The 25,611-nt window shown below is 37.0% G+C and overlaps 1 protein-coding gene across 1 annotated transcript in view; it reads right to left on the bottom strand.

Moving 5' to 3' along the window:
- The window catches only part of DCHS2 (dachsous cadherin-related 2), a 107,646-nt gene that overhangs the window by 9,364 nt on the left and 72,671 nt on the right, over positions 1 to 25,611 (bottom strand). The window contains exons 8-17 of the mRNA XM_027900931.1: positions 24,104 to 24,261; positions 22,315 to 23,155; positions 21,173 to 21,412; positions 17,081 to 17,215; positions 16,625 to 16,834; positions 14,538 to 15,395; positions 8,735 to 8,845; positions 5,242 to 5,453; positions 3,641 to 3,792; positions 643 to 773 (exon numbers count right to left, since the gene is read on the bottom strand). Of these exons, the coding sequence (XP_027756732.1) occupies positions 643 to 773; positions 3,641 to 3,792; positions 5,242 to 5,453; positions 8,735 to 8,845; positions 14,538 to 15,395; positions 16,625 to 16,834; positions 17,081 to 17,215; positions 21,173 to 21,412; positions 22,315 to 23,155; positions 24,104 to 24,261 (3,048 nt within the window). The remainder of the gene's footprint in view (positions 1 to 642; positions 774 to 3,640; positions 3,793 to 5,241; positions 5,454 to 8,734; positions 8,846 to 14,537; positions 15,396 to 16,624; positions 16,835 to 17,080; positions 17,216 to 21,172; positions 21,413 to 22,314; positions 23,156 to 24,103; positions 24,262 to 25,611) is intronic.

The following is a 25,611-nucleotide window of genomic DNA, read 5'->3' as shown; positions in this document are numbered from 1 at the left end:
TTTCAACACCTAAGTCTTTATAAATTGTTTGTTTTGTATCTTAATGCATTCACATGTATGATGCCTGTATTTGAAAGTTAAAGGCTTAAGACTCAAGGTCTGCAAATGTTGAGCTAACATCATACAACATACCAGATATATGCTGGGATGAGAACTCGGGAGGTCCTCGGTCCTTCTCTTTATGAACATCAACTGGATCAAATTATAGAGCATTTTAACACTTCATTCAAATTTACAGAAATTATTTCTTTCATCACAATGAAATTCAAAATGTCTCATTTCTGGCAATGCTGGTTTTAACACCAAGCATTTTTATTGGAAAAAAGTGGAAATTAAAGACATAAGAAGGATATGATACTGGAGTCCAAAATGAACAGATTACAGTTGTATTTCTGCAGAGTTTTTTTCTCTTTCTGAATTGCCTATGGTTTTGTTCCAATCTAGTCCTAAACACAATGTCTAAAGATTAAGAATAATGCCTCTGAGAACAAAAGCAAATCACAATTGATTTTGATACTTCAGTTTTAATACTATCCCATACCCTTTTTACTACAGTCGTTTGGTTACACAAATCATCAAAAGCACTACCATTATCTCACAATTCCCAGTCTTAATAAAACTTAGCTGGACTATCACACTTACTTTCTGGGACCTCCACTTCACCTAGCAGTTGGACAACTGGAGCATTGTCGTTAACATCTAACACTTCTATCCTCACAATACTCGTAGCAGAGAGTCTGGGGTTTCCTTTATCAGCAGCTTGTACAACCAACCTACAATTCAAGGAAGCAGTAATTGTTACTTTTGGTCAGAAATCACTGAATTATCCATCAATGTTATAAGCAGGGGAAATTTCAAAATCAAAAAGATTAGCCATTTCTGTTCCTCATTGCAACTCTGAAATTCTGTCTTTCTTTCTGTTAGGTTGACTGTTCAGAGTTTTAGTTTTTCATCTTTGAGCAAAAATGTCCAGGAGATTCTACAGGGCAAAAACAAATTAAAATCATACAAAGAAAAGGAAGTGTTTTTCTGTATTCATTTCATTCAATTACATACCAAATGTAGGTGGTTAAACAACTCTTTTAAATAAGATACAGCTTTCCAGTTGGTAATTCAGAGCAGGAATTAAAATTTAAGTACTAAATTATCCTTTGGAGGAACCTACCTCTCTTCATTGTTTATAAACGGACAACAGGGATGTGAAAATGGGGTAATACAAAACCATCTAAAGTAACATTCAGCCAAAATGCCTGCAGACACATTGAAAAGCCCCTCTATTACGTTATAAATGTAAGTGATAAAGTGAAAACCCTGAATATGTGCACCATTTGACAAAGGCAAGGTTCCCACTGATTTTAGCAGGACTGGAATCTCACAGCCAGATTAGAAGAGTTGGCCTGTACACTTCCATATTACACCTGCATAAGGAAGGGTAGTAAATTCTGTAAACAACTTTCTGAATTCCACAAACAATTTAGCAAAGAAAAGTGTAAGTAGCAATCTGAAAAGTATGATTAAAAGGATGGTTACTCTCTGTGGGATCCAGCTTCTGAACAATAAAAGAAAATGTAAGCAAAGATTATTTGGAAGACTTCATTGTGTCCCGTATTTGATTTATCCAGAATGGAATTCAGAATTAAATGTAACTCAACTAATATTCTAAACAAAACAAAAAATCAGACAAAAAAAGAACCTATGTGAAGGGATATACACGTCAAAGCTGGGCATATCAATTAAATGTTTTATGCAATAATAATTGTTTACATGTCACACCATATTGCCTGGGTCTCCCTGAAGATCTTCTGAACGCTTTATTTCTCCCTCTTTCTTCTAAGTCACAGTTTCTGTTTGAAGTGTCAAACAGATGTTACTGCCTAAATGTTCACGTGATAACATGGAATACCAAGGCTGTAACTCAAGCTGTGGATTGCAGCACTTCCATTCCTGAACCACACCAGCTCTGCTCTGGGTGTCCTTGTGGTTTTTGACACTAACAGAAGGCATAACTTGAATTGCAGGCCAGTATTCAATCAGTGACCATGCATAATTCCATACAGAAAGTGTATTTTTTCTAGAATGAATATTGTTAAGGTATACATATGGAAATATTTTACTAAAAATAATCACTTTCTAAGGTTTCAGGAAAAAAACCTCTCATAAAAACATCTTAGCCAAGGCATTAAAATTCTGTCAACATTTCCATTATAAGTCATGTTATAAGGGACTTAGAATTTCTGGGGATGAAAACGTCCAATTTAGATAAATAAACAACTCCTTGCAAATTTGAAAGAACTTATGGTAACATTTTGAAATCAAACAGGAAAACAGTTTTGAAAGCTTCTTTAGCTATTCACTTTTCATCTAACAATGTACTGATTAATAACTTATTATAGAGAGAAGGAATATGAAGCTTCATATTTCTTGAACATACTGTCAATTTGAAAGGCTAGAATTCCAACATAAATGCTGAAGTGAATCAGGTTTCCAGTTAAAGACAAATACGAGAATTATTATGGTCATATGTTCAACATTTCGCCAACAGTAAACATCCTTCCTTTGAAGGATTTATTCAGGCCTTCTTTTAAAGTACCTAGTTACAAATAAAATGCGTTACAGTATTTAAATTACTAAAAATCAGAATGGGTGTTTTTGGTTCAGTGAAAAACTGAAAAATAAACTCCAAGTTAAGTGTCCTACATATTAAGTTAAAAGAACATATTTTTTTTAGGACGTTATTATCAAATTACACTGATACTAAGAAAAAAACCCCTACATACTCTGTCAATCTTTTTGATGCCATTTTCTACAAGTTATTCTCATACATAAGAATTCTTATTGGATGTTTAAAACTTTGAGGTCCCAGAGGACAGGAAAACTTGCAAATATTTTAACTGATGCCACAACCATATGGACAAAAATAGGTAATTTCTACTGACACATACAAGAAATCTACTTTTTGTGGAGACTGTGGTAATTCAAAAAGGTCTATTAATGAATCTGCATACTCATATTTGTCTTCAAGGCATGATTTATTTGATTTCTAATTCCAATTATGGCATAATCTGCAAAGAAAAACTGTCATGTCCACTTGACCATATTTCTTCACAGTTTCTTGAAAAACAGGAATAAAATATTTAGTGCAAGACAGTTTATAGCTGGAAACAGTTTACAAAAGCATCTTTATCAGATTATGGAGAAGAAAATTTGAGCTATATTCTAATCTAAAACCAGAACATATCTCTATTTCTTGGATTCGATTTGAGTGTTTTCTCTGTGTCTACATATTTACACAGAATGTTTCCAGAGAGGGAGTGGCTGTACAGTTCTTCATAAACTAAAATCCAAGAACTGTCACTGTTCTTATAGTGAATCATAACGCTCACTTTTGTCAGTGTTGCCGTTGTTTTGTAAGTGCTGCCATTGATTAAACAAGACTATTTCTTTCTCTAAATTCAGTAAGTATGCAAGAATCCATAGTACAAATGAGCAGCTTTAGTGCTGTTCTTAGTGCTGTCTGGCTTGCACCCAGGTTCTGTGGGTAATGGATATCAGCGGGAAACTATGAAATACGTAATATGAGCATTTTCAAGTTAGAGTGAACAAAGAAAAATACATTTTTATGAGAACCTTGCATACAAACCTGTAAGATGAAGTGTTTTCATAATCTAGGCCCGTATTGGTCGCTAGAATTCCTCGTGCTGAATCAATTAGAAATGTTGCATTTTCATTGCCAGATAAAATTGAGTATTCAGTTTCTCCATTCAGCCCACTGTCAAGGTCAGTTGCAAATACCTGTTTGTGAGCAAAACTGAGGCTTAATTAAAAATGGCAGAATGTGATTTCAGTAAGAAAACCTTATACTACAGTCAGATATTTCTGGTTACTTTCCTTTCAACTGCACAGATGTAAATAAATCATCGTCTTTGTCACAAGCATGAGTGTCATGTGAGGCCACAAAATCTGCTCATGAACTGCAATGGGTTGTAGATGAATGAGTAATTTCAAAATTCAGCTACAGAAAGTGTTAGGGTTGAATATAATCATTTTGCTATTAGGTTGCTGGTGGAATGCTGTTTAGTACATAAATCTGCATTTTCTCAGTGGTACAGGACTGACCTTAAAGTATTGCTGCTATACAAACAGATAAAGGGTAAAATAATTAAACTACTAAGCTTTCAGACCTTTCATGGAATAGTTAATTACCTTCCAAAAATACAAGCCAGTAAACATAAAAAGGGCAGAAGCAATCTATAAAATCAACAGAATAAGTAAAATCCATCAGCAATGAACAGGTTTTTCAAAGACTCCTCTGACTCTTCAAAGAGTCATCTTTGTATTTTTCTGTTTGCTGAGAAAGCATTGTAATGAGTAAAGGATGCAAACCATAGCAGAGGCAACCAGTAAGATTGAATAAAGGAAACATAATAGAATGTATTCTGTCACAAAATTTTGATTATACATCTGGTTTGACTGCCTTTTGATTTTTCTTCATTCCTGGACATATGTTTCTCTAAATACAATGTCCATCAGTTTCTAATCACTTTGCCCTGGAGGCATTTGCAGTTTTCCATTTATTTATTCTCTAGAGAAGGAATATCTTTAGTACCTAACATGACCCTCACTGTGACCTGACTTGCAGTGCAAGAACATGTACTGAGGAAATTATGTGTTCTTCTAGACTAACTTATGTATTCTTTTGCTCTAACATGGCCAGATGGAAACACTTTGAGAGAATGGATCCATTCAGAGGAAGAAGTGTTTGCACATTTAAATTAAGACAAGCTGCTCTTTAGGCATCAGATTTTAAATTGAACACTTGGGTTTGACTCTCTTAGTCTGATGAGTAGAAATTATTCTTTTTATTGGTATAGCCCTTTCAGTAGATGCAGTAGTACAAGACCCAGCCTCTATTGTAACCAGAACCACAGATTTCAATAGTATTTTTCAACTGCTTGAAGATGAAACCAGAATATTTTTTTAAAGAGAATTTTAACTATTAAGAAGATGGAGAATTCTCTTTCAACGTAAACCTGAATAAAACATCTGAAATGTCATCTAGAAAAAAACCTAATTTAATATTTTAGATATCCAAACAAAGTAGTAGCAACATCAAGAACCCCATTTTCATTTTTTAAAAGATAGTGGTCCAGAACAGACCTAGCAGGATTTTAGTCTTGGACAGATCAGCCAAACTTCTTTTTAACAACAGCACTGGGCTTGGGAAGATATACTTCCACTTACCTGTACGATGTCCATGTTGGGACTCTGGCCTTCCCATATTGATGCTTTGTAATAGCTTTGTTCAAATTTAGGTACATTGTCATTGACATCTTGAATCAAAACTGTCACGCCACAGAGCGCTGAATTCAAGCTATTTTCAGCCAGAACTGTAAGATGTATTTTACGCTGAACTTCATAATCAAGAAACTTTGGCTCTTTCACTGTGATTGTACCTGGTTTATTAAAACAAAAATTAAAAAAAAAAATCTCAAGATGTGACACTTATCCAGGAAAAAAACATGCACAAATGCAGTTATGAAATTCCTAACAAATATGGCCATCTCCATTGAAAACATGACAGAATTTCAGCAAGCTCTCCATCATGTCCTTCTTCTATGTAGCATTACCCCCCACATGCACAGCTAAGTTTTCACTGATCATCACTATGCTGGCAATTTCCTAAAACAAAGCAAATTTACTGGTAAAGTGATGGAAAGTGGCTGTGTGCTCCTTGGCACGTGACAGTGAGACTGCCGTGTCAGAAGAGACTCTTGTCCCTAATCTGAGAGTCCCTCATCTAGCCCTCCATCTATGTCCAAATCAGGCAACAGCTGTAGTAATTTATGTATTTAACTGACACACAGGTAAAACACTGACTCTGTGAGCAGTGAGCTCCCTCACCCCAACTATTATTGTATCAAAAATAATAAATTAAAATTATTGAGGTAACCAGGATGGTGAAGGGACTTGAGCACAAGTCCTGTGAAGAAAGGCTGAGGGAAATAGGGTTGTTTAGTCTGGAGAAGAGGAGGCTCAGGAGACCTCATCACTCTCTACAACTACCTGAGAGGAGGTTGTAGTGGGGGCCCCCAAGTGGGGGCCGATCTCTTCTCCCAGGCAATCAGCAGCAGGACAAGAGGGCATAGGCTTAAGCTCTGTCGAGGTTATGGTTGGATATTAGAAAGAAGTTCTTTACCAAGAGAGTGATCAGGCATTGGAATGGCCTGCCCAGAGAGGTAGTGGATTCACCGTCCCTGGAGGTTTTTAAGACGAGGCTGGATGTGGCACTGAGCACCATGATCTGGTAATCACAGTGGGGTTGGATCAAGGGTTGGACTTGATGATCTCGAAGGTCTCTTCCAACCCAGTTCATTCTATGATTCTGTGATTCTACAAGCACAACTAGACATTTCCACGTTAAACATGAAATGTTCTTGGAAATCTGAATTCACTGTTTCAATGTTCTAGGTAATATACCCATAATTCTCCATTACATCTAAGCATCAAACATAGTTGCGTATTAATTTCATTGGAATTCAAATTCAGTTTTCCATGGACTTTTCAGTAATGATGCCATGACTAGCTATATCTCAAACTTGGGATAGCATGCCTTTTTTTTTTTTTTATTTTCTAAGATAAGTAGTAAAGATTAACTATTGTGTATGGATCTGTGTCTTGAACATAAGGATTTCAAAGCTGGCAGGTGGTCTCTCTCCAGCACAACACTTAAAAATTATCACATTCTGTATACAGACAAAGAAAAACAGACAGTGGCAGAAGGAATACACTTCAAGATGACAGAGAGTAAACCAAAAGACTCAAGTGAGAGTGGAATAAATAATCAAGTTTGAGGTATACCAGTTAGGAGTAAGATGTGAAAGAACCAGAGTTGCTTATTATAAAGAAGTGCACACAAAGTAGAACCAGGATAACAATCTTCAAATATGTAAATAACAGGGTGGTTGCCTTTGTCTTATGTCTATTGTTACTGGGTTACGAAGTAATACATTTAAAAGATTTCAGCAAACATGAACAAAAACTTTCCAACTGCCAAGATTTGTTCAGATTATTGAGAAGGTTTGCAGAATCACTATCCCTGATGGCTTTTAAGAACACTACAAATTTCTGTCAGATTTTGGCACAATTGGTTCCCCTTCTCTATCAGAGAACAGACTAATTCATGTCTTTGAGTAATTTCCTACTATACTTTCTATGATTCCACAACATAATAAATCCCTCTACAAAGGTTGAAAGTCTTCTTTAAAGTGTGGTTAATTAACCTCAGTACTTGAAAAGACACCTTTGGCTGTTCAGAATGTGTAACATAGAAAGGGCATTGATACAGTTCAAAATACTTTTGCAGTAGAAGCAATGGATAGAGAATTACTTGTGTCAAAATTATGCTGATGTAAGAGCTGCTCTCAGAAATTCCTAAAGGCTACACTTCAGCTAATGTTTTCTAAGAAACAGAAGAACGGTTTCAGAGGAAAGGAAACAGAAGAAACCACAAAAGAAGACATGTGACACATTCACTGCTATAGAAAGTCTACTCCTGTTTGTGAAGAAAGTGCTTATGAGACTCCTCAAAGCATCATGTAACCATTTTTCAGCCTAGCTTGATTTAAAAAAAAAAAGGAAAATCCCCAATTTTTTTTTGAGGTGATATTGAAGAAGATTCACTTTCTTGGGGATAAACTTGTTGGGTCTAAGATGTGCTTTAAGACTAACTTCTCTAGCTTTATTTCAATGACATAAAAAGGACTTGAAAATCTAGAGTATGCACTTTAAGTGACTCTCATCTAAACAAAACAAAACAATTTTAATTGTCCATCAGCACCAACCATGATAAGCTGTACAGTGATATGCCACTTGATGCCTGGAGACATCAGGATAATCAGATTAAATCCTCCAGAAACCGAGGGAGAAAGCCATTTGTTAAGAGTATAAACTATTTACATTATTTCTGAGGAAAAATTCTTATAGTGCCTATGCCATCCCAGAAAGAAAGACTACAGCTATTCAGAAGACAAACTCCATTCTTGCAAATGTTTAGGAGCTGAGAGGCAACAGAGTAGTTATGCTGTCTTATGTACCTTAGATGAGAACATGCAAACACATGGGGGAAGGTGCTGCTCTCCTGCACCTGAAATTCCTGACTGAAGAGCTGGTAAAAGCAGACCTGCTGCAGAACAAAAATTCAACCACCAAAAAAAAAAACAAAAAACAAAACAAAAAAAAAACAACCCACACAAAAAAAACCACAAACCACCAAAACAAACAAACAAACAAAAAAACCACAACTACTTTAAATTATGTCAAGGTTTGCCTGAAACAAAGAGCATTAAGCTCAACAAGGGTCTAATGCTTCTACATTAGAAGTGTTTGAAGGATTCTGTTTATTGAGTTTTCAGGCAACTTTATGACGAGAAACAAGGTGAAATCTTAGCTTGGATCACAAAGCAGTAGTTTATCAACTCCCAACACCTGGTGACTAACACTTAATCAAACCTGAGCATCTTAAACAGATATACTGATGTTCAATGTCTTTTTGCATCAAGTTTACATCATTGTAGGTCTCTCCATGTGCCTGGATTTACCAGTGATCTATTCACTATAACAGGAGAATAAGTACTAGGGAGTACTCTTAAGATATCTAGCCCTTGTTCTTGTGGTAGGAACTTGCTAATGTTCTAAACTACATACAGAGACTTGAAAAAAAATTGTAAAAACGTACCTGTAGTGGGGTGTATGGAGAATATGCTCTCCTTGTCACTGAAGATGCTGTATTTTATGTCTTCTCCCATAAATTTGTGTTCGTAAGCTGCTACTGTTAGAATGGATGTACCTATGGAAGCAATAAGACATTTTCATGCCCATTTTAAAAGATTTTGTTCTAAGTTTATATTATTGGTATTAATATCAGATTCACAACTATGTACCAGGTTAGGTGCTTGTTCATGAAATAAAATAGTAGACAATAAAAATATTTCCTCCATGACTTTCACCGATTTACAAATTCGTAGCAAGGTACTGTTTATCCCTCCATGCCCAGTAAATTACACATCTGATAACAACTTCCTCACCTGCCTAAATAAAAATTATGAATTTTAACTTCTCCTAATAGCAAACTCACATGAACCAATGGAATTCTCTCTTACCTGAAGTCATATGTATTCCTTTCATTCAGGTTATGCTGTCTTTGGCCATTTAAATCTCACTTTTTCATCAATGCTTTTAGGTAAAACAGTCTTTCCCCCCACCCCTCCCTATGCCATGTTACCCATGTTACCCATGAATGACCAGGAAGAGTTTATTTTTGCTCCACTTACCAGAATTCAATTTGGGTTTCTGAACAACACTCTAAATAAAATATTCTTCAGAATTTTAATTAGATACCTTTTGACAAAGAAATGAAAAGATGAAACTATGTTCATAGCTACATGTCAATTCACAGAGAATACAAATTCCATGAAAAGGGCAATAATTTAATATAGAATGCAAGAGATATGAAATAAAAATCCTGTTTGAAATAGGATTAAAGGGAATATGTGGAACTGAATAAATTTTACTGCTCAGAATCACCACATTTAACAAAAATGTAGCAAGTTAAAAATTATCATAAAAATTTCCAAATAATTATTCTTTTCAAGTGAGGAAATTGTTTAGCATATAGAGCAATTGATTTTAATGGTTTTAATTACTTAATTGTAATTGATTCCATGCAGCTATGATGGAGTGAGGCAACCTGAACTCTTCCAAATATTGTTAGAGACAACTAGTTGCTTTACTGCATTACAAAGGGCATGCTGTTCACATTCAGTGTCCTGGATGTTAGAGGAAAAGACTTTAGTATAAAAACTGAGAGGAAACATTGCTCTTACAACTATCTGACACGTTTTTATTTTACCATTGCTATACATTACACTATAAAAAACACTAAACCATTAAAATAAAAAGTCTATTTGTTCTCAAAATGTGACTGTCAAAAGCAAAAATATGCCGATGTTGACAGATGTAATTTTCTGTACTTGTCAATATACTTGTAAGATATTTAGTAGAAAAGTTCTGAAAGTAAGATCCATCTTTTCAACAGGTAAAGAGTGATATGAATGCTGCACTTGGGTTTTTTAGGAACTAAAATAAGGGGCTGTATGTTGGATTTTCATTGCCAAGAGACTTTGATTTGCTACAGAAACCTGCAAGAGCAATCATTCACATCACTCAGAACATAGTTAAAGCTAAGAGAAAAATGTAAGGTCTGAAGAATATCACAATTTATCTTTTAATGCTGTCTGCAGTCTTTCTGTTTGTTTGCTTGTATGTTTAAGAAGAAAAACTACCAGAAATAAAGGAAGCAGCAGCATTTCTACCTGAATCCTTGTTTTTCAGAGGTTAGATTAATAAACTGCTGTTTTTGGTCCTCAAATCCTAATCCTTTAAGCTTCACATTTTTCACAGAGATAAAATTGTTTACAACTTCTTTCTGGCAGAGAACACATTTTTTCTATTTCTGATTCCTTTCCCAGAAAATAATTCCTCCAAACAGTGAATTTTTACAGCTCACTGTCAAAAAAGGATGACCAAACTGAGTCTTCTGTGACATAAAGAGGCCCTACACAAACAAAGAGCAAAAGCCAATGCCCACTGAAACTCACAATCATACACCATTCTAAGGTTGCTTCAAGCAGAGGACACAATATGTAGTCTTTAACATGGAGAAAAATAAAGGAAAGGTAAACTTTCTGCCCACAAAGCACACTGAGGATGAGATCAGCACTGAAGCCAGAGCAAGGAGGGAGGGAGATCAGGATCAAAGCAGGAAGCAGTCAGATTGGCTTGAAATGCTATGCAATTGACTTCTGAATTAGTTAAGAATATTAAAAGACGTGAAGTGTGATAGAAAATGTTTGTTTATAGGGCTTTTTCAGTTTAACCACAGACAGTCTGATGGCATTTGGAAGAACCTCAAACTGTTTTATACAGCCTACACCCCAACCTTTGCTTTATGCCTGTGGATTTGAAACTGAAAAATGGCAGCATGAACAGCATTTGCCTATCCGGCCAAATCAGCTCCAAAACATTTGCTGTATTCTGTGTTAGGACATATATGTTATTTATTTATTTATTTATTACACTCATATATATATATATATACATGTTTATATACACACACACACACATGCATGTCCTAATACCAGCACTGCATCAAGCATTGTATCATTTCTTCTATCAGTATCATTGTATCATTTCTTCTCTCTTCAGCATTCATTACAGCAGTCTCTTTTTCTGTCCTTTGCCTTCTAACCTGGGTTTATCCTTGCTGTTATTTCTTGAGACCTCTTAATTACCATGAAAGGAAAAGCTAACTGAGCAAAGAGAGGACTATTCAAGAACCGTCTGGATGCAATCCTGTGCCATGTGCTCTAGGATGACCCTCCTTGAGCAAGGAGGTTGGACCAGATGTGGTCCCTTCCAACCTGACCCATTCTGTGATTCTCTGCCTTACAGAGTAAGAGCCCACATATTTTATAGCTATTAGGAAAAAAAAAAAAAAAAAAAGAGCATAAAAGTTTTACTGGTGAATCTTTCTCCAAAGTACTGTTATAGAAACAACCATTCAAATGAAAGTTTGGTGAATAATAAAGGTTTCTCACCCTCTGAAGAGCACAGTGACTTATTATTTATTGACTGGCTTCTAAGTGCCTGCTGTAATGCAGTTTATAATATTTAAAGACATTAAATATTCAATATTAAACAAAAAATAGAAAAATGGGTTTTTCTGAAGGTCATTAAACTTGCAGGTCAAACACTTAAAGAAAATCTGACCACAAGGACCAGTTCCCAGGGCACTCACCCAACTGACAGGTTTAGACTACATTAAAACTAAGGACCCTTGGCTTTGGTTTTTGTTCTTTATATTATTCAGATTTTTTATTCTTTTTAAAATAAACTTAGTATTTTTCCCCTCTATCAGTTAAAGTAGATATAAAATTAGGAGGAAAAGTCTCATTTATTAATACCAGATATACAAATAAACAGTATGTAATGTAAATCTCTCCTGGATTGAATACACTGGTACCATTCACATTTTTAGGGGTCCCAGGATCATATATATCCTATAAGCTAACTTCTATGAGAGTTTTAATTATAATCATGCCTTTTTCCCTTCTGTGATGTAAAATATTTGATATTTATGTATGCTTACATAAATAAGAAAATACTATAAACAGTGACAAAACACTATCAGTATTTGATAAAATCTCTCATATTCTTAAAAGAATTTGATCTTCTTAGCAAATAGACTTATTATTAAACATAAACTTGATTTTGTGATCAAACCCTCCTGTTTACCCTGAAGCTTTGTTATATTTCCTTTAATCAAAACAACTTAAATTGAATCTTAATTATATTTTCTATAGACTGAATGGGAGAACACTATGGCATTCTGATACCACAGTTCCTTGAGGCATTTCTGTAATTTCAGGCTGGATTTCCTACCCTGACCCAGGAACATATCTACACTTAGGAAAATCTAGGATCAGAGCAGTTTACCTCTTGCCATAAATCCCTGATCCTTCTTTTCTTTCTTTAAACCTAACAAAATCTATCTTCCATCTTTTCCTTTTTTTTTTTTTTTTCTTAAATAGAAAGAAATATCAATGCAGGATTAACGCAGGTTAATTCCATCTCCCATCAAAAGACTGAAACCCTGGGGCCTTGACCTTATTCTCCTGGGAAGCCTGACAAACAGGTTTTCATGACACTTTCTGAAAAGCCGAGCCTGCTGCAGCAAGGAAGAGACAAAACAGAGCCCAGAGCTCTCCTCTGGAAACATCCTGGTCTCTTGGCTTTCTGGCCACTTAGGACAGAGTGTCCTGTGTATCACCACAATTGATTCCCAACAGGTTGATCAGTGAAAAGAAAGAAAACCAGAGATTAGCACACAATGCTGTGACATCAGAACTGTGTCTTCTGGAAGTAGCAGTTTCCCTAAGGTATCTTTCATATTTCAGGAGGGTGCTTTAACCATCCGGCTGCTGTACATTCCACTCTTTCCTGTTGGAAACCTTCCACTTTTTCCAACATACCATGTTTTTAGACAGACAGTGAGAAAGATAAAAGGATGCTCTAGCTTAGCAGTTTGATTAATCACTCATCACAACTTTTTAAAAATAGCCTGAAACCAAAATATTTCCTCTATGGTTAAAAAAAAAAGAAAGTCACCTGATTTTTTAAAAAATAACCTTATTGCCTATTTTCAATCTGTTAATTGAAACATCAGTAATACTCACAGCTTTATCTTAAAATACACTGACTTGGCTTGTAGTCCCAAACAGGCACAAAGGAATGGCTGAATAACCTCAGCAGTAATTACTGCAACAGCCATCTTCACCCTTCATTCTCTATTCTGTTTGCAATCATCCAAGAATATTGATTGGTTTTCCAGAATTGCTAACACATTTCTCATTTACTGATTCCTAATGCAACATATAGGCTGTTACTCAAGATTCAAGAATTCACTAGTCTCACAATACCCTTAGGATATAAAGGAATACTGCTTTTATTTTACCAAGGGAAATTTAAACTATAAAGAACTACAAAGAGGATAAATGACTTGTTCAAGGTGAACTTCATGAGGTGTTTGAATCAAGAGTATAGTGCAAGTCAAATCTCTAAATACATCTGGCCAATTGTATACTGAGATTTGTGGACAGAAAAATGTGAAAGGCGCTCCTTTCTGCCCTTCATTAGAATGAAACCAGACCCTGAGGCACGAGAAAATACTTACCATATCTAATTGGCTGGAGGAATAACTACTAACATTCTTTGAATGACAACAAGTATAGCAGTAATTCTCATCATTACACAGAACAAACCCAAATAAATCTGTAAGTAGCTTGTGATCAAAGCTGGTTTGTCTATAGGTAGCATTCCACAGTGAATAGAGAATACAGAGACACTGTAGAAGCCTGTCTGAGTGGCAACGAATGTACCAAGTGCCTCTGAGCTTCTCTACCCTTCCCCTCACCCTACCTCCCTTTCTCCTTCTTCTACAAAGCCCAAAACTTCAGTAAGGTTTTAGAGTGTTTCTGAAAGCTACTACAGTTCATGAAGGGTATTGCCAAAATAAGAAATGACACGTTGAAACTGGTTCCCAACATTCAACTTATCTGAGCTTGTAAGCATTGGCCAGTGAAACAAGTAAATGCTGTCCACCCACCATGAAAGTCATTTTGCTAAAAAAATGATGCTCAGGGCTTCCCCAGCTGAGGGATAGAAACACACCACCTTTAGAAAAGGGAGCTTTCTATTTAATGTGAGGGTCACTGCTGTAAAAGGGCAGCAGACTTAAGAGCCAGACAACGTCTCCATTCTTTTTAATGCTGGCAAGAGGGCAGATGGGTATTTGCTACATCCACATTAACTTTTCCCTGCTGTTGCACAGAAAACAAAGGTTTTCCTATACTATTCATTACAATTACTCTTCCAAAAGGAGGGGAGATTGTCAATCCCAAGAAGAGGGATTTCATGCCCACCTGCTGCACTGTTCTCAGGCACGTTTGCTTCATACAGGCTATGGCTGAATGAAATCTCCTCCTCTTGTTCTTCTGTAAAGATAATGACCATAGCTGTGGCTGTTCGAGGTGAGATACCTTGATCTGAAGCTGTCACTAGCAGCTGGGTACTGAAGTCCTTGGAAGCCAAGGGTTCTTGAAGAATGATGTCACCTGTCTTCACATCAATCTGAAATACAGTTTCTGCTGTCATCAGATTAAAAACAATAGCTCCATTTGATCCCAGATCCACATCCTCTGCTCTCACAGTGGCTACTATCTCATTCACTGGGGTTTCAGCAGGCACAAAGGCCCTGATAGGATTCTGCAAAAAAATGGGATCATTGTCATTGACATCTTCAATGTGCACCACAACACTGACAGTGGTGCTCCTTGGCAAATGGGTGCTACAGTCACTTGCTACGACCCTAAATGTATACTGGGACTTGGTCTCCCGGTCCAGTGCCTTTGTCGTAACTACAGATCCTGTTACACTGTCGATAGCAAATGCTCCAAAGGTGTCGTCAATGAGGGAATACATAACTTCACCATTCAGGCCATCATCTTCGTCAGAAGCATAGAGGTCAAGTATGGTTGAGCCTTCCTCTAGGTCTTCTGTCACAGAGATTTGATACTGGGTTTTTGCAAACAATGGGCTGTGGTCATTTTCATCCAAGACTGTTACATAGAGCTGTGCAGTGGAGCTCCTCGAGGGACTGCCCAGGTCATGGCACTCAATCACAAGAGTGAAATTGCTGATGTCTTCTCTATCTAAGCTACGAGTGACCAGCAGTTTGCCTGAAGTGTGATTTAGTGTGAAGTAGCCTCCAACATTTCCACCTGTCAAACACATAAAAAATAAAATTATCACAAATAACTATCAAAAAAAAAAAGAATCCTTTGTGATTGCGCTTTGTAAATAGCAACAAGAAGATCCAATTGCTCGTACAGCTGGTGTGCTCGTGTGCCTTTCACATATTTTATTTCTCTAACACAAATTAAAACCCGTATTTCATTTCAATCAGTGGGTGGCAATGACAGTAAATGCAGAATGACGTATCAATTTACAGAGTGGTTATTTGAACAGATGCATGTCTTTTTTCCCAAACCACCCCATCTTATAAAAGCTCATGCATCTATGCTGCTGCATAAAGTGACCTCTTCCCAACCTTAGCTACAAATTCCAGAAACCTATAAAGCATTGCTTGACAACTGTAATTACTTGCTCCTTGTTCCCTTTTACAAACTTGTCTCTTGGAATTGAATAGCTGTGCAAGGTCTTGATTTGGGAGGAGTGGGAGATAAATATGAATCAGTAAACTGAAAAGTCAGCATTTTTAGTAACAGTGAATTGGTATACATAGCTTATAATGTGTAGAAAAACCAAAGATAATTAAATTAAATATCACAGAAGATCATGAAAACAGAGGAATTCATAACTTTTTCTTCAAAGAAAAACATGTTGATTGTTACCACAGTAGCTCTCTGCCTACATCTGAGTGATTGCTGAGAGCCACAGACCAAAGTAAGCATAGCAAACTTGTATTTGGGAACAGATATTACAGGAGGCTTTGAACAGCTGGAGAGCTTATACTGGCATAGTAGACACAGTCAGAGTTTGGCAAGATGAAAGCTAAGTATGACATTACTAATTGCTGGGTGAAAGAAACTCTCATAAAATAAAATTAAATAAATACCATTAAATAAATAAAATTCAATTAGTTCTTGCACTTATTTTCAAGGGTATATTTACATTCAGACTTTTACAACTATAACAGAAAGGACAAAATTATGCCTTCATGATTAATTCCTCCTTCTAGCATTTGGTATTTTTTGGTTTTCTCTCTGTACTATTTCAAATCCAGAAAGCAGAATGAAAGTATGTCTGGGAAGTGCTTATTAATGCTGACAAAGGGGTGAAAAATCTTTTTTTCTTTTCCACATAAAAGAAGCATGTAGACAATATGGGAGCTAGGGAGCCTGGTAAAATCAAGACTAGTCTAAAACTTGGATACTGCTGTTTATATACTCCCTGATTTATACTAAGAAAATGATGGAGTGTAGCTTACCAATTATTTTGTATCTTAGAGCTCCATTATTGCCAGCATCCATATCTACAGCCTGGCTAATGTAAACAACAGAAGGTTGTTGGTTCTCTGGGATCCAGATTTCAGAGGCAGCAAAAAGAAACGCAGGAGAGTGATCATTTTCATCCAGCACCGTGCAAATAACCGTTGCCGTGCTTGACAGCGATGGGGTTCCACTGTCTTGAACCAAAACTATGATCAGTAAAAAGAAAGCAAATTTTATTCAGTGGTTATGGACACAACAATAGATGATGGTTAATAATATCAGAGTAGGAGAGTTATTCGTGCTATGCAAAAAGCATATACATTTCTGTACCAGAAAATCTTACCACTTGCACCTAATTCAGATGGCATGAAAAAAAAGTAATGCTGATAGTAATACCACACCCATTCTCACTTTCCACTGTACAGTTACTCACAGATATTTCACATTGTTACCTTTAATGCTGAAAACCTCCTGGGTTTCCCTGTCCAGTGATGCAGCTGTGACAAGTTCTCCACTGCTTGAGTTCATCTTGAATTTCTCATAACCAATTCCTGGTAAGATTTTATACCAAAGCAAGGAATTCAGTCCTTTAAAATAGAATGGAAGTGTTAGTAAAACACAGCTACCCTCCTCAAGTTCAGGTCTACAGATTTGTCTGTTTTTTCTGAATGACAATTCCATACAGCTTCTGATCAGACCTTCCATCTGTATATAGTACAGGGATTTTAGCCTTTCTGTCTTTCTCTAGGATACAGGCTAAAACCGTCCAGGCTTTTAAACACCTTTCCTTCAAGTTGCATCCCTGAGTTCAACAAGAAATGTGACTCCACACTCTTACCTATTATGGTTATAAAATAATTTCTGTCATATTTCTTCTAGTTTCAACACCCTCCAGAGGAAAGTAAAATGTCATGCCAACACACTTATTATTACCTTTAATGAGTTTAATCCTACATTATGCTCCAAGGGCCGGTACTATTTAATTTTTTGAAGCTTCATTTAATCCTTCTGTGTTTTTTCCAAACAAAAATCAGTCCTTTAGTAGGGTAGGGGCAGTTGGTGCACCCAGAAAACTACAGCACTCCTTGTCATACAAAAACTGCTATTCAAAGTCAAACCCTGCCTGTCTGCTCTCATCTGCTGCAGTCAAGCACAGATCACAGTCAAGCAACACATCTGCACCGGAGTAGGTGGAGAAACAACCATGTGAGAGAAGAAATAGAACCTACAGTTTTTAACATCTATGACTTCCTTTGTTTGCCTTTTAATAGCTTTGACAATGCTACTGAAATGTGATTAAGAGAATTACTACTATAAATGCATTTGCACCCAAACTAAGTCAAGGGAGGGACATATTCATACAATACACAGTGTACAGATGTACACATATAGGTGTTATCCAAGTTGAATATCCACACAATGTTGAAATTAAAACTTTTAGCCATTAAAAGACACAGAAATGTAACATTTTAATTACATTTATTTTCCAAGCACTTACTACTTTCTTTTCCATATCCAGCTGCTAGGAGTTTACAAGGAGCATTAGGAAAAAGCTGCACACCCTGCCCAAGAGAGAAGCATGATGACTTTACATATTCTCACACCACAGCAGAGCAGCTAGCACATTTGCACTCAATCCAACCTGTTTGTTAATTATTCAGTAGCGCCAGTCACATTTCAGGGGCTGAAATTACAAACTGAAATGAGAAATAAACTATTCTTCCTGCACATCACAAGCTGGAAGAGGAAATAAACCTATTTCTTACCACTGACTGGTCCAAAGGACCCCTTTCCCTCCTGGCCAAATGGCAGGGGTGATGCATGGTGCCTGAACTGCAGCCAGAGAAAAGCTTCAGCCCCTTTTCCCGTTCCACTGCCATAGCATGGGTAGTCCCTGCATTCCTACAGCTTCTTGAAAGCAGTAGGAACCATGGAATTATACTGTGGCTATGTCTAAGTGCTAACACTGTTGAAGAAGCAATGGGAATAAATGTCCTCCCTGACCCAAATCTAGACTCAAATCTCATCCTTATAGGACTTTACAATAACATCTAGTGAATGGCAATAAGCCCTGTCTCATAACTCTAAGTCAGTGGTCCCTATTAACCTTTTGAAATTTTTCTCCTAATGCTCCAGACATAACTATTGAACCACAGAGATGCACATCAGCTTAAAAGCAGGCCTGCCAAATTGTAGTTTAGTTCATTCAGAGCTTCTGCTAAGACTCACCTCAAGACAAACCCCTGACTTATCTTAAATATGCTGCTGGTATCTTGGCTTTCCCATGAATATTTTTTAACATTTACCTGTATTACATGTGCCTTTTACATTTTCACTTACTGGTGTTGAGCTGTTAGATGTCAGCTGGGGAGCAAGGGGGCACAGAGGGCTCCCAAAGTGAGGTAACACAGACATTCAGTAAGTGCAGGTCTTGTAATGTGCATGAGGGAGTTAGCTGAACAAGAAGTTTCATGGATATTCATGAGAAAGGAAACCATTCCAATCAAAAATTTTAGTTGTGATTTCCCCCCAAAAAAGACCCTATTCCCTTCACAGAGATTGAAGTAGAAAATTTGTTTTAAAACAAAAAGTTGAGAATAGCTGATATTGTTAATAAAAATTATTCCTCCCAGTGGTCAGTCAGGGAATGTAAGAAGGGAACAAAAAAATGTGATGGAAGAAAGTTCTCCACTGAGACTATGCAAATATTACTGGGATGTGAACTGCAATTTAAAGAGCATATAAAGTAAAAAGTATGATGTAAAAAAAACAAAAAACAAACAAACAAACAAAACCAACCAAACAACATGAGAATAGCATCATTCAAAAACACTGTATTCAAAAATTGTGCGTAGCATTATATTTATATGACTCCTTATAAATCAAGTTTTCTTACATTATGAACATCAATACTTGTACAAACCAACACTATTACAGAGCATGACATGGGGCCAAATAAGGCAAATGTGAGAAAAGGACCCAACAGAAGGACTGTGGTTACTGGAAAATGTACTTAAAAAAAAAAAAAAAAAAAAAAAAAAAAAAAAAAAAAAAAAAAAAAAAAAAAAAAAAAAAAAAAAAAAAAAAAAAAAAAAAAAGCAGGAAGGAACGATCAGCCACAACAGTGCTCCAACCCAAAGTGTCTGTGCAGGCAGGCGCACACTATGCCACCCAGTACACTTGGAATGCCCTTCCTCTCCGCCCTGCCAAGCCACCCGGCTACCTCCTCCTAACTGCTCCTGGAAGGGAGGAGGGAGAGGCAGTCAAACAAATTCTCACTTTTCCTCTATTACCTTGCAAACTTTTTTCTCCAAATATCACCTTTATTATATAGTGTGATCCACAAAAGAAAGAAAATACTTGGAAGAGTGAGATACAAAGACAGATTGCAGCACTGCTCAGCTGTCATGAAGATCATCACAGACAGGGACACCTACCCATTCCTAATTTCTAAACGCTTTACAGATTTGTGGGGAAATGTCTTTTTCTATATAACACCTCTATTGAGCTCACACCTGCCTTTTGTAATCTATATGTGCTCTATATTAAAATGACCAATCTTACTGAATACAGAAAATTATTTTGCTAAAAAGTTCTATAATCTACTTTTTGGCTGGCACAATCTTACACAATTCTAAAGTTGTACAGAAAGTGAATCCACAGTAAAAAGAAAGTCATGCACGGAGCTGAGACCACCTTTTGGGCAAATGCAGCAGCATTGTAATATTTAGTTCTCTTTTTAGATTTTATCTTTACTGCAGACCACAAACTCTGTGTAACTGCTCCAGCAGTTACATCAGTTACATATGATGTAAACATCATATGCTATGCATTTTAGATAGTTCAAAAGAGCAGGTAGCTGAAGAACTGAAGGGAATTTTTTGTTGCTTAGACTCTCTCAGGTTTAGTCCTCACCTGTGATTCACAGAGCAGACAAACCACCTACCACTCGCCTTATTCATGCTTTCTGTGTATGGCTGAAAAGCAATGCATTAACAATTTTTTTGCATGATAAATCCTATTTAAAATCCAGAGCGGCTTCCACGATCCGTTCACGGCTCGACCAGCCGGAAAATCTTAGATTACAGTGCCCCTCTCTGGTCAGAGAAGATGAGTGCATATTTGCCTGTTCTGATACAAAAAGAGGGCTCTTGCCTAGTGAATTGCTTTAAAACTGTTCGAAATGCTCTGATTGAGAGCAACAAAACATTCAGATATTAACTTTAACTAAGCTGAACATTGTTTGGTGATTTTTAGCCAGAGCACGTTGGCTTTCTTCACATGAAAGCTAAAGTAGGCCGTGTCATGCAAGTGCACATTTTACATTTAATATAGCAGTCAGAGCTGAAGCTACCTGAGAGTGCAAGTCAGAATATCTCCAAGCCCTGCATAAAGGTTGAGAGTCTGACCCAAAACCCATGTTTTGAAACTCAAAACTCATACATTACCTTGGAAAAGCACAACGGCTATGCATGCACAACAGCAAGACTGGATTGGTCTGCTATGGTCCATAATTAAATCAATAGCAACGGGACACAAATTACCTGCATCTCGGTCCACAGCTTCCACTTTTATGACAAACTCTCCTGGATTTTGGTTTTCACGAACTGCAGTCTCATAAAGTTGCTTTGTAAATATTGGGATCTCGTCATTCACATCAAGAACAATGACGGTTAGAACCTGCGTGGCCGAGAGCGCTGGGCTTCCATCATCAAGAGCCATGACTGTCAAACTGTAGCACTCCTGAATCTCTCGGTCTAGAATTTGGGCCGTAGTTAACAGTCCTATTATGAAAAAAGAAGGTATTAAAAAATATCTGGTCCAGGTTAGGATCCTAGTTTGTTATAGCACTCACAGTTTCAGTGTAGCACCACTGTGGCAAGGCTTCCAGACATGGTGTCATTCATTCATTACCTGTGATTCCCTTTAGAGTGCTAACTGGTCCAGAATATTCCTTTTGAGATTAAGAGAAACTGGGATTCATGGAAAATTCAAGTAAAGTTAGGTATTATCTTTCATATGACTTTGGGATTAACTTTTTAACTTTATTTAACTTATAAATATATGTCCTCTTTTGCACAGAAGTTATGCAGTTAGGCATTCTACAGATTAGGGTCAGCTGAATCAACTAATGGATTCAAAATCAGAATAAGAACCAGAACATATTTCAACTAATAGGGTGACATTTGCATTTGTGTTAAGATGGTACAATACTCAGGAAACAGAGAATTTCAGAGGACTGAAGAATGAAATGCATCAGCACTTTGAGCCTCCACTTAACATGTTCCACCTACAGTGGACATGCTCCTTGATCCTGACTTTGCCTTTCCTTGTGTATACGTATCACAGCACGTGTGAGTATTAAGTATGCATCATGGCAAAATCAGAACGGAGTATTTCACTGCACACACTTTCTTCCCACCTTCCTTAATGTACTACTGGAAGATGCTCCAGTACATCTAAACAACATGGTAACAATGTCATACCAAAATTTTTGAGCCAAGTCTCACTGCATGCAGTACTGCCATGCTTGTGCAGTGCTCTGCTCAAGGTAATCACTCCTAAGGATAGGAAGTCACCTGGGTAGAGTGCCAAGGGGGTATTTCAGTATTGCACTGTATTCATTCCCAAATATTACCCTGAGAAGCACAGCACAAGAAACTCCAGAGAACAGAAGTTACAGTACCTGTGATTTTGTCCAATAAAAATGCTTTGTTTTCATTGCCTGCAAGAATGTGATATGTAACTTGTCCATTTCTTCCCTCATCAGGATCTTTTGCAATTATGTGGTGTACAAGGAAGTCCACCTCCACATCCTCCATGACATAGGAAAGAGGCGAAGATGTAAAATAGGGACTGTTGTCATTGACATCTAAAATAATAATTTTCACAGCCAGGGAATCCAGCCTCCGGTCAGTCAGATTTATTGCCTGGTCTGACGCAGACACTGTAAAAATCACAGTATGAGTAATCTCCCTGTCTAGTGGAGAAGCTGTGGTCAAGGTGCCATACACAGGGTGAACAAGAAATGGATTTTCACCCATGTTACTCATTTCTAGGGAATACTGTATTTTGCTGTTCAGCAAACTGCCATCTCCATCTTTTGCATTGAATGTGTAAACCAGAGTGCCAACAGATATATTTTCCTCTACGCCAATCACTACAAAGTCGTCTTGAAAATATGGAGAATGATCGTTCTTATCTTCTATGTCAATACTTAGGAAGACAGTCTTATTTTGTGGGGGATTATTATTATAATCCTTTACAATAACTTGCAAAAGAAAGTGCGAAGTAGTTTCATAGTCAAGCTCCTTGGAAAGAAAAAGGTCTCCTGTCAAGCTGTCTATTTCAAAGTGAACACTATCATCATCTTTAGCAATATTGAAATGCAGTTTCCTGTTAATTGCTAGATGATTATCAGGCCACTTCAGAGAATCCAACACTTGTGCAGGTTTAAAGTTTTCAGGTACAACAAAGTGCTTGAAATCTTGAGAGAAGCCAGATCTCCCATTGAGCAGTGGGATTACCTGCAACCAAAACACAAAGACTGTTGTATTGTCCCATTATTATGAATATTGACATGAAAATTATTTTCCTTGATTGAGAGTTTAATAATTTATTATTTGTGACTACATTTATTCTAAGTATGCTTCAAAGCCAGAAAACAAACTCAGTATGCTACATAAGAGCAAATAGTCCTTGGCCAGCCATTACATAATCCTTTAATGCCATATTAAAAAGAAAAAAAAGAACAAAAGTGTCTCTCACCCTTTGAATCATGGGGGACCAAAGACAGACAACTTGGAGACTTTCTATCTCTGCCGCTATTCTAAAGCACTTCAGCTGTCTTTCTTCATAGGACAGCAGCACAGGGACAGATGTGACAAAGAATGCATGGTACGCTATGCAGTTTGCAAAGTGCAAACAGATGGGTTTTTTCAAGGATTGCTTATGTCATTACAGGATTTCTTTCATTATGAATGGTTGCAGTGTTCCAAGTCAATGCTTTAAAATAAAAGAATCTCCAGCTTGTCTTGAGGCATACTTTTACAAGCTATCCAAAATTAACCACCTTTTGGGTGACTTGAACATAGTAGCCTCAGTGACATTCAACCTCTAATAGAGGAGTGCACAGGTGGCCTGGACAAAGCAGCCTCAATCTGGCTGGATGAACAGCAGGTGGAATGAGCACACAGTGGATTTTGCAATGATCTCCTGCTAAAGCACAAGCATCATATTTGCAAGATAATACAGAATGCTGTTGTATATTCTTAACAAATCAAAATTAGTCTACCCTCTCATTTCCTCCCTCAAGAGAAAATTGGCTAAAGAAAATTACCATGAGACAAGGTGCTCACAATTTTAAACTTCTTCCTTTCTTCAGTTTATTTACCTACCTTCTTCCAAAATTTCTTCTTTTCAAATAAACTAATCATCCAATATAACTGTTCTATCTGTACAATGTAAATGAGTACCTGGATGTAAACAGTAGCATGTCCTTGAAGTGAAGGCATCCCCTGGTCCCTGGCTGTAATCATCATTCTATAGTCTGATCTCTCAGCATGTGATAGAGACTGGGTTGTTCTTAACTCTCCACTGACAGCATCAATCTGGAAGTATCCTATATCCTCTTCTATGAAGTAAAAATGGACATGTGTCATTGTAAATCAATTCAGCATGCCTCCATAGTACTGAATATGGTGGTGAACACTGAAAAAGAGTGGGACCAAGAGGAAAGAAACTTGCTGCACTCATTTGGATCTCTCTGGCTTCTTTCATTCACCTCTTCTTCCTTCATTGAGTACACAGTTATTATAAACCACTTAATTTGGATTTAGAAAACTACAGAGAGAAATGCCATGGAGTACTAAAGCAATTGTCTCATTTTGTACCAACAATACTCACACCAATGGCATGTGCATGAGAAGGACAACAGATACCCCAGGATTGGTCCTTTTATTTCCAACTTTGGCAGGCAGGGCCAGAGAAGGAACTAATTGCTAGTCTCTGAACTAGCACAAAGGGTCAAGTATCTGCTGCTGGCCACAAAGCTGGTTCCTGTGCCTCGACAGACTATGGGGTCAGCAAAAAGCCCCGTGGAACCCAACACACCGTCACTGCAGTGATGCTGCCTGCCCTGTCCGTGCTCTGAATCAGGACCTATTGGAGGTAGCTAAAATCTTACAGTAACCCGTTTCAGAGCAACATGTGAATATTGGAAATTATGCTTATAACCTTCTTCAAGGACTGGTGGCATTGTAGTAACAAGCAACTTTTAATTAAAAGTATTACTTACAGCTACATCATATTACATTTATTCTACAGCTGGAAAGAATAATTCTACCATAGATGAGTAAATAGCTCTTTCTGACTTAAAAAATTATAGAATCATTTAAGTTGGAAAAGACCTTTAAGATCATCAAGTGGAATCCTTAACCTAACACTGCTAAGTTCACTTAACTATGTCCCTAAATACCACATCTACATGTCTTTAAATACCTCCACGGATGGTGACTCCACCACTTCCCTGGGCACCCTGTTGCAATGCTTGACAACCCATTAAGTGAAGAAATTTTTCCTAATATCCAATTTAAACCTTCCCTGGCACAACTTGAGGCCATTTTCTCTTGTCCTATCACTTTGTACCAGGGAAAAGAGACTGACACACACCTCCCCCATTTTCAAGAAATCAAATATAAATTACTCTCAATTTTTTAGTAAAATGGGAATGTATCTACTACTTCATATACGTTACCAGAAATGGAGAAAATCACAATGTCATAAGTACTTCTCTCTTAAAATACTATGCAAACAGCTTTTTGTTAAGGGAATTTTTAATAAGGTGTGCTAGTGGGTTAAACAAAGTCATGCAGCATAACAGCTGCTATTGAAATAAGCATCTGTGGTAAAAATAAATTCACTGCAGATGTAGTACACAAAACACCCATAAAGAATTGTATTTCCATAGACACCTAAGTGAGCA

This window comes from Empidonax traillii, unplaced genomic scaffold (assembly GCF_003031625.1).
Source record: "Empidonax traillii isolate 1590-97213 ecotype Southwest subspecies unplaced genomic scaffold, ASM303162v1 scaffold756:size664756, whole genome shotgun sequence".
NCBI classification, from domain to species: Eukaryota; Metazoa; Chordata; class Aves; order Passeriformes; family Tyrannidae; genus Empidonax; species Empidonax traillii.
The sequence above is the reverse complement of the archived record's forward strand: the minus strand, read 5'-3'. Positions and strand labels throughout refer to the sequence as shown.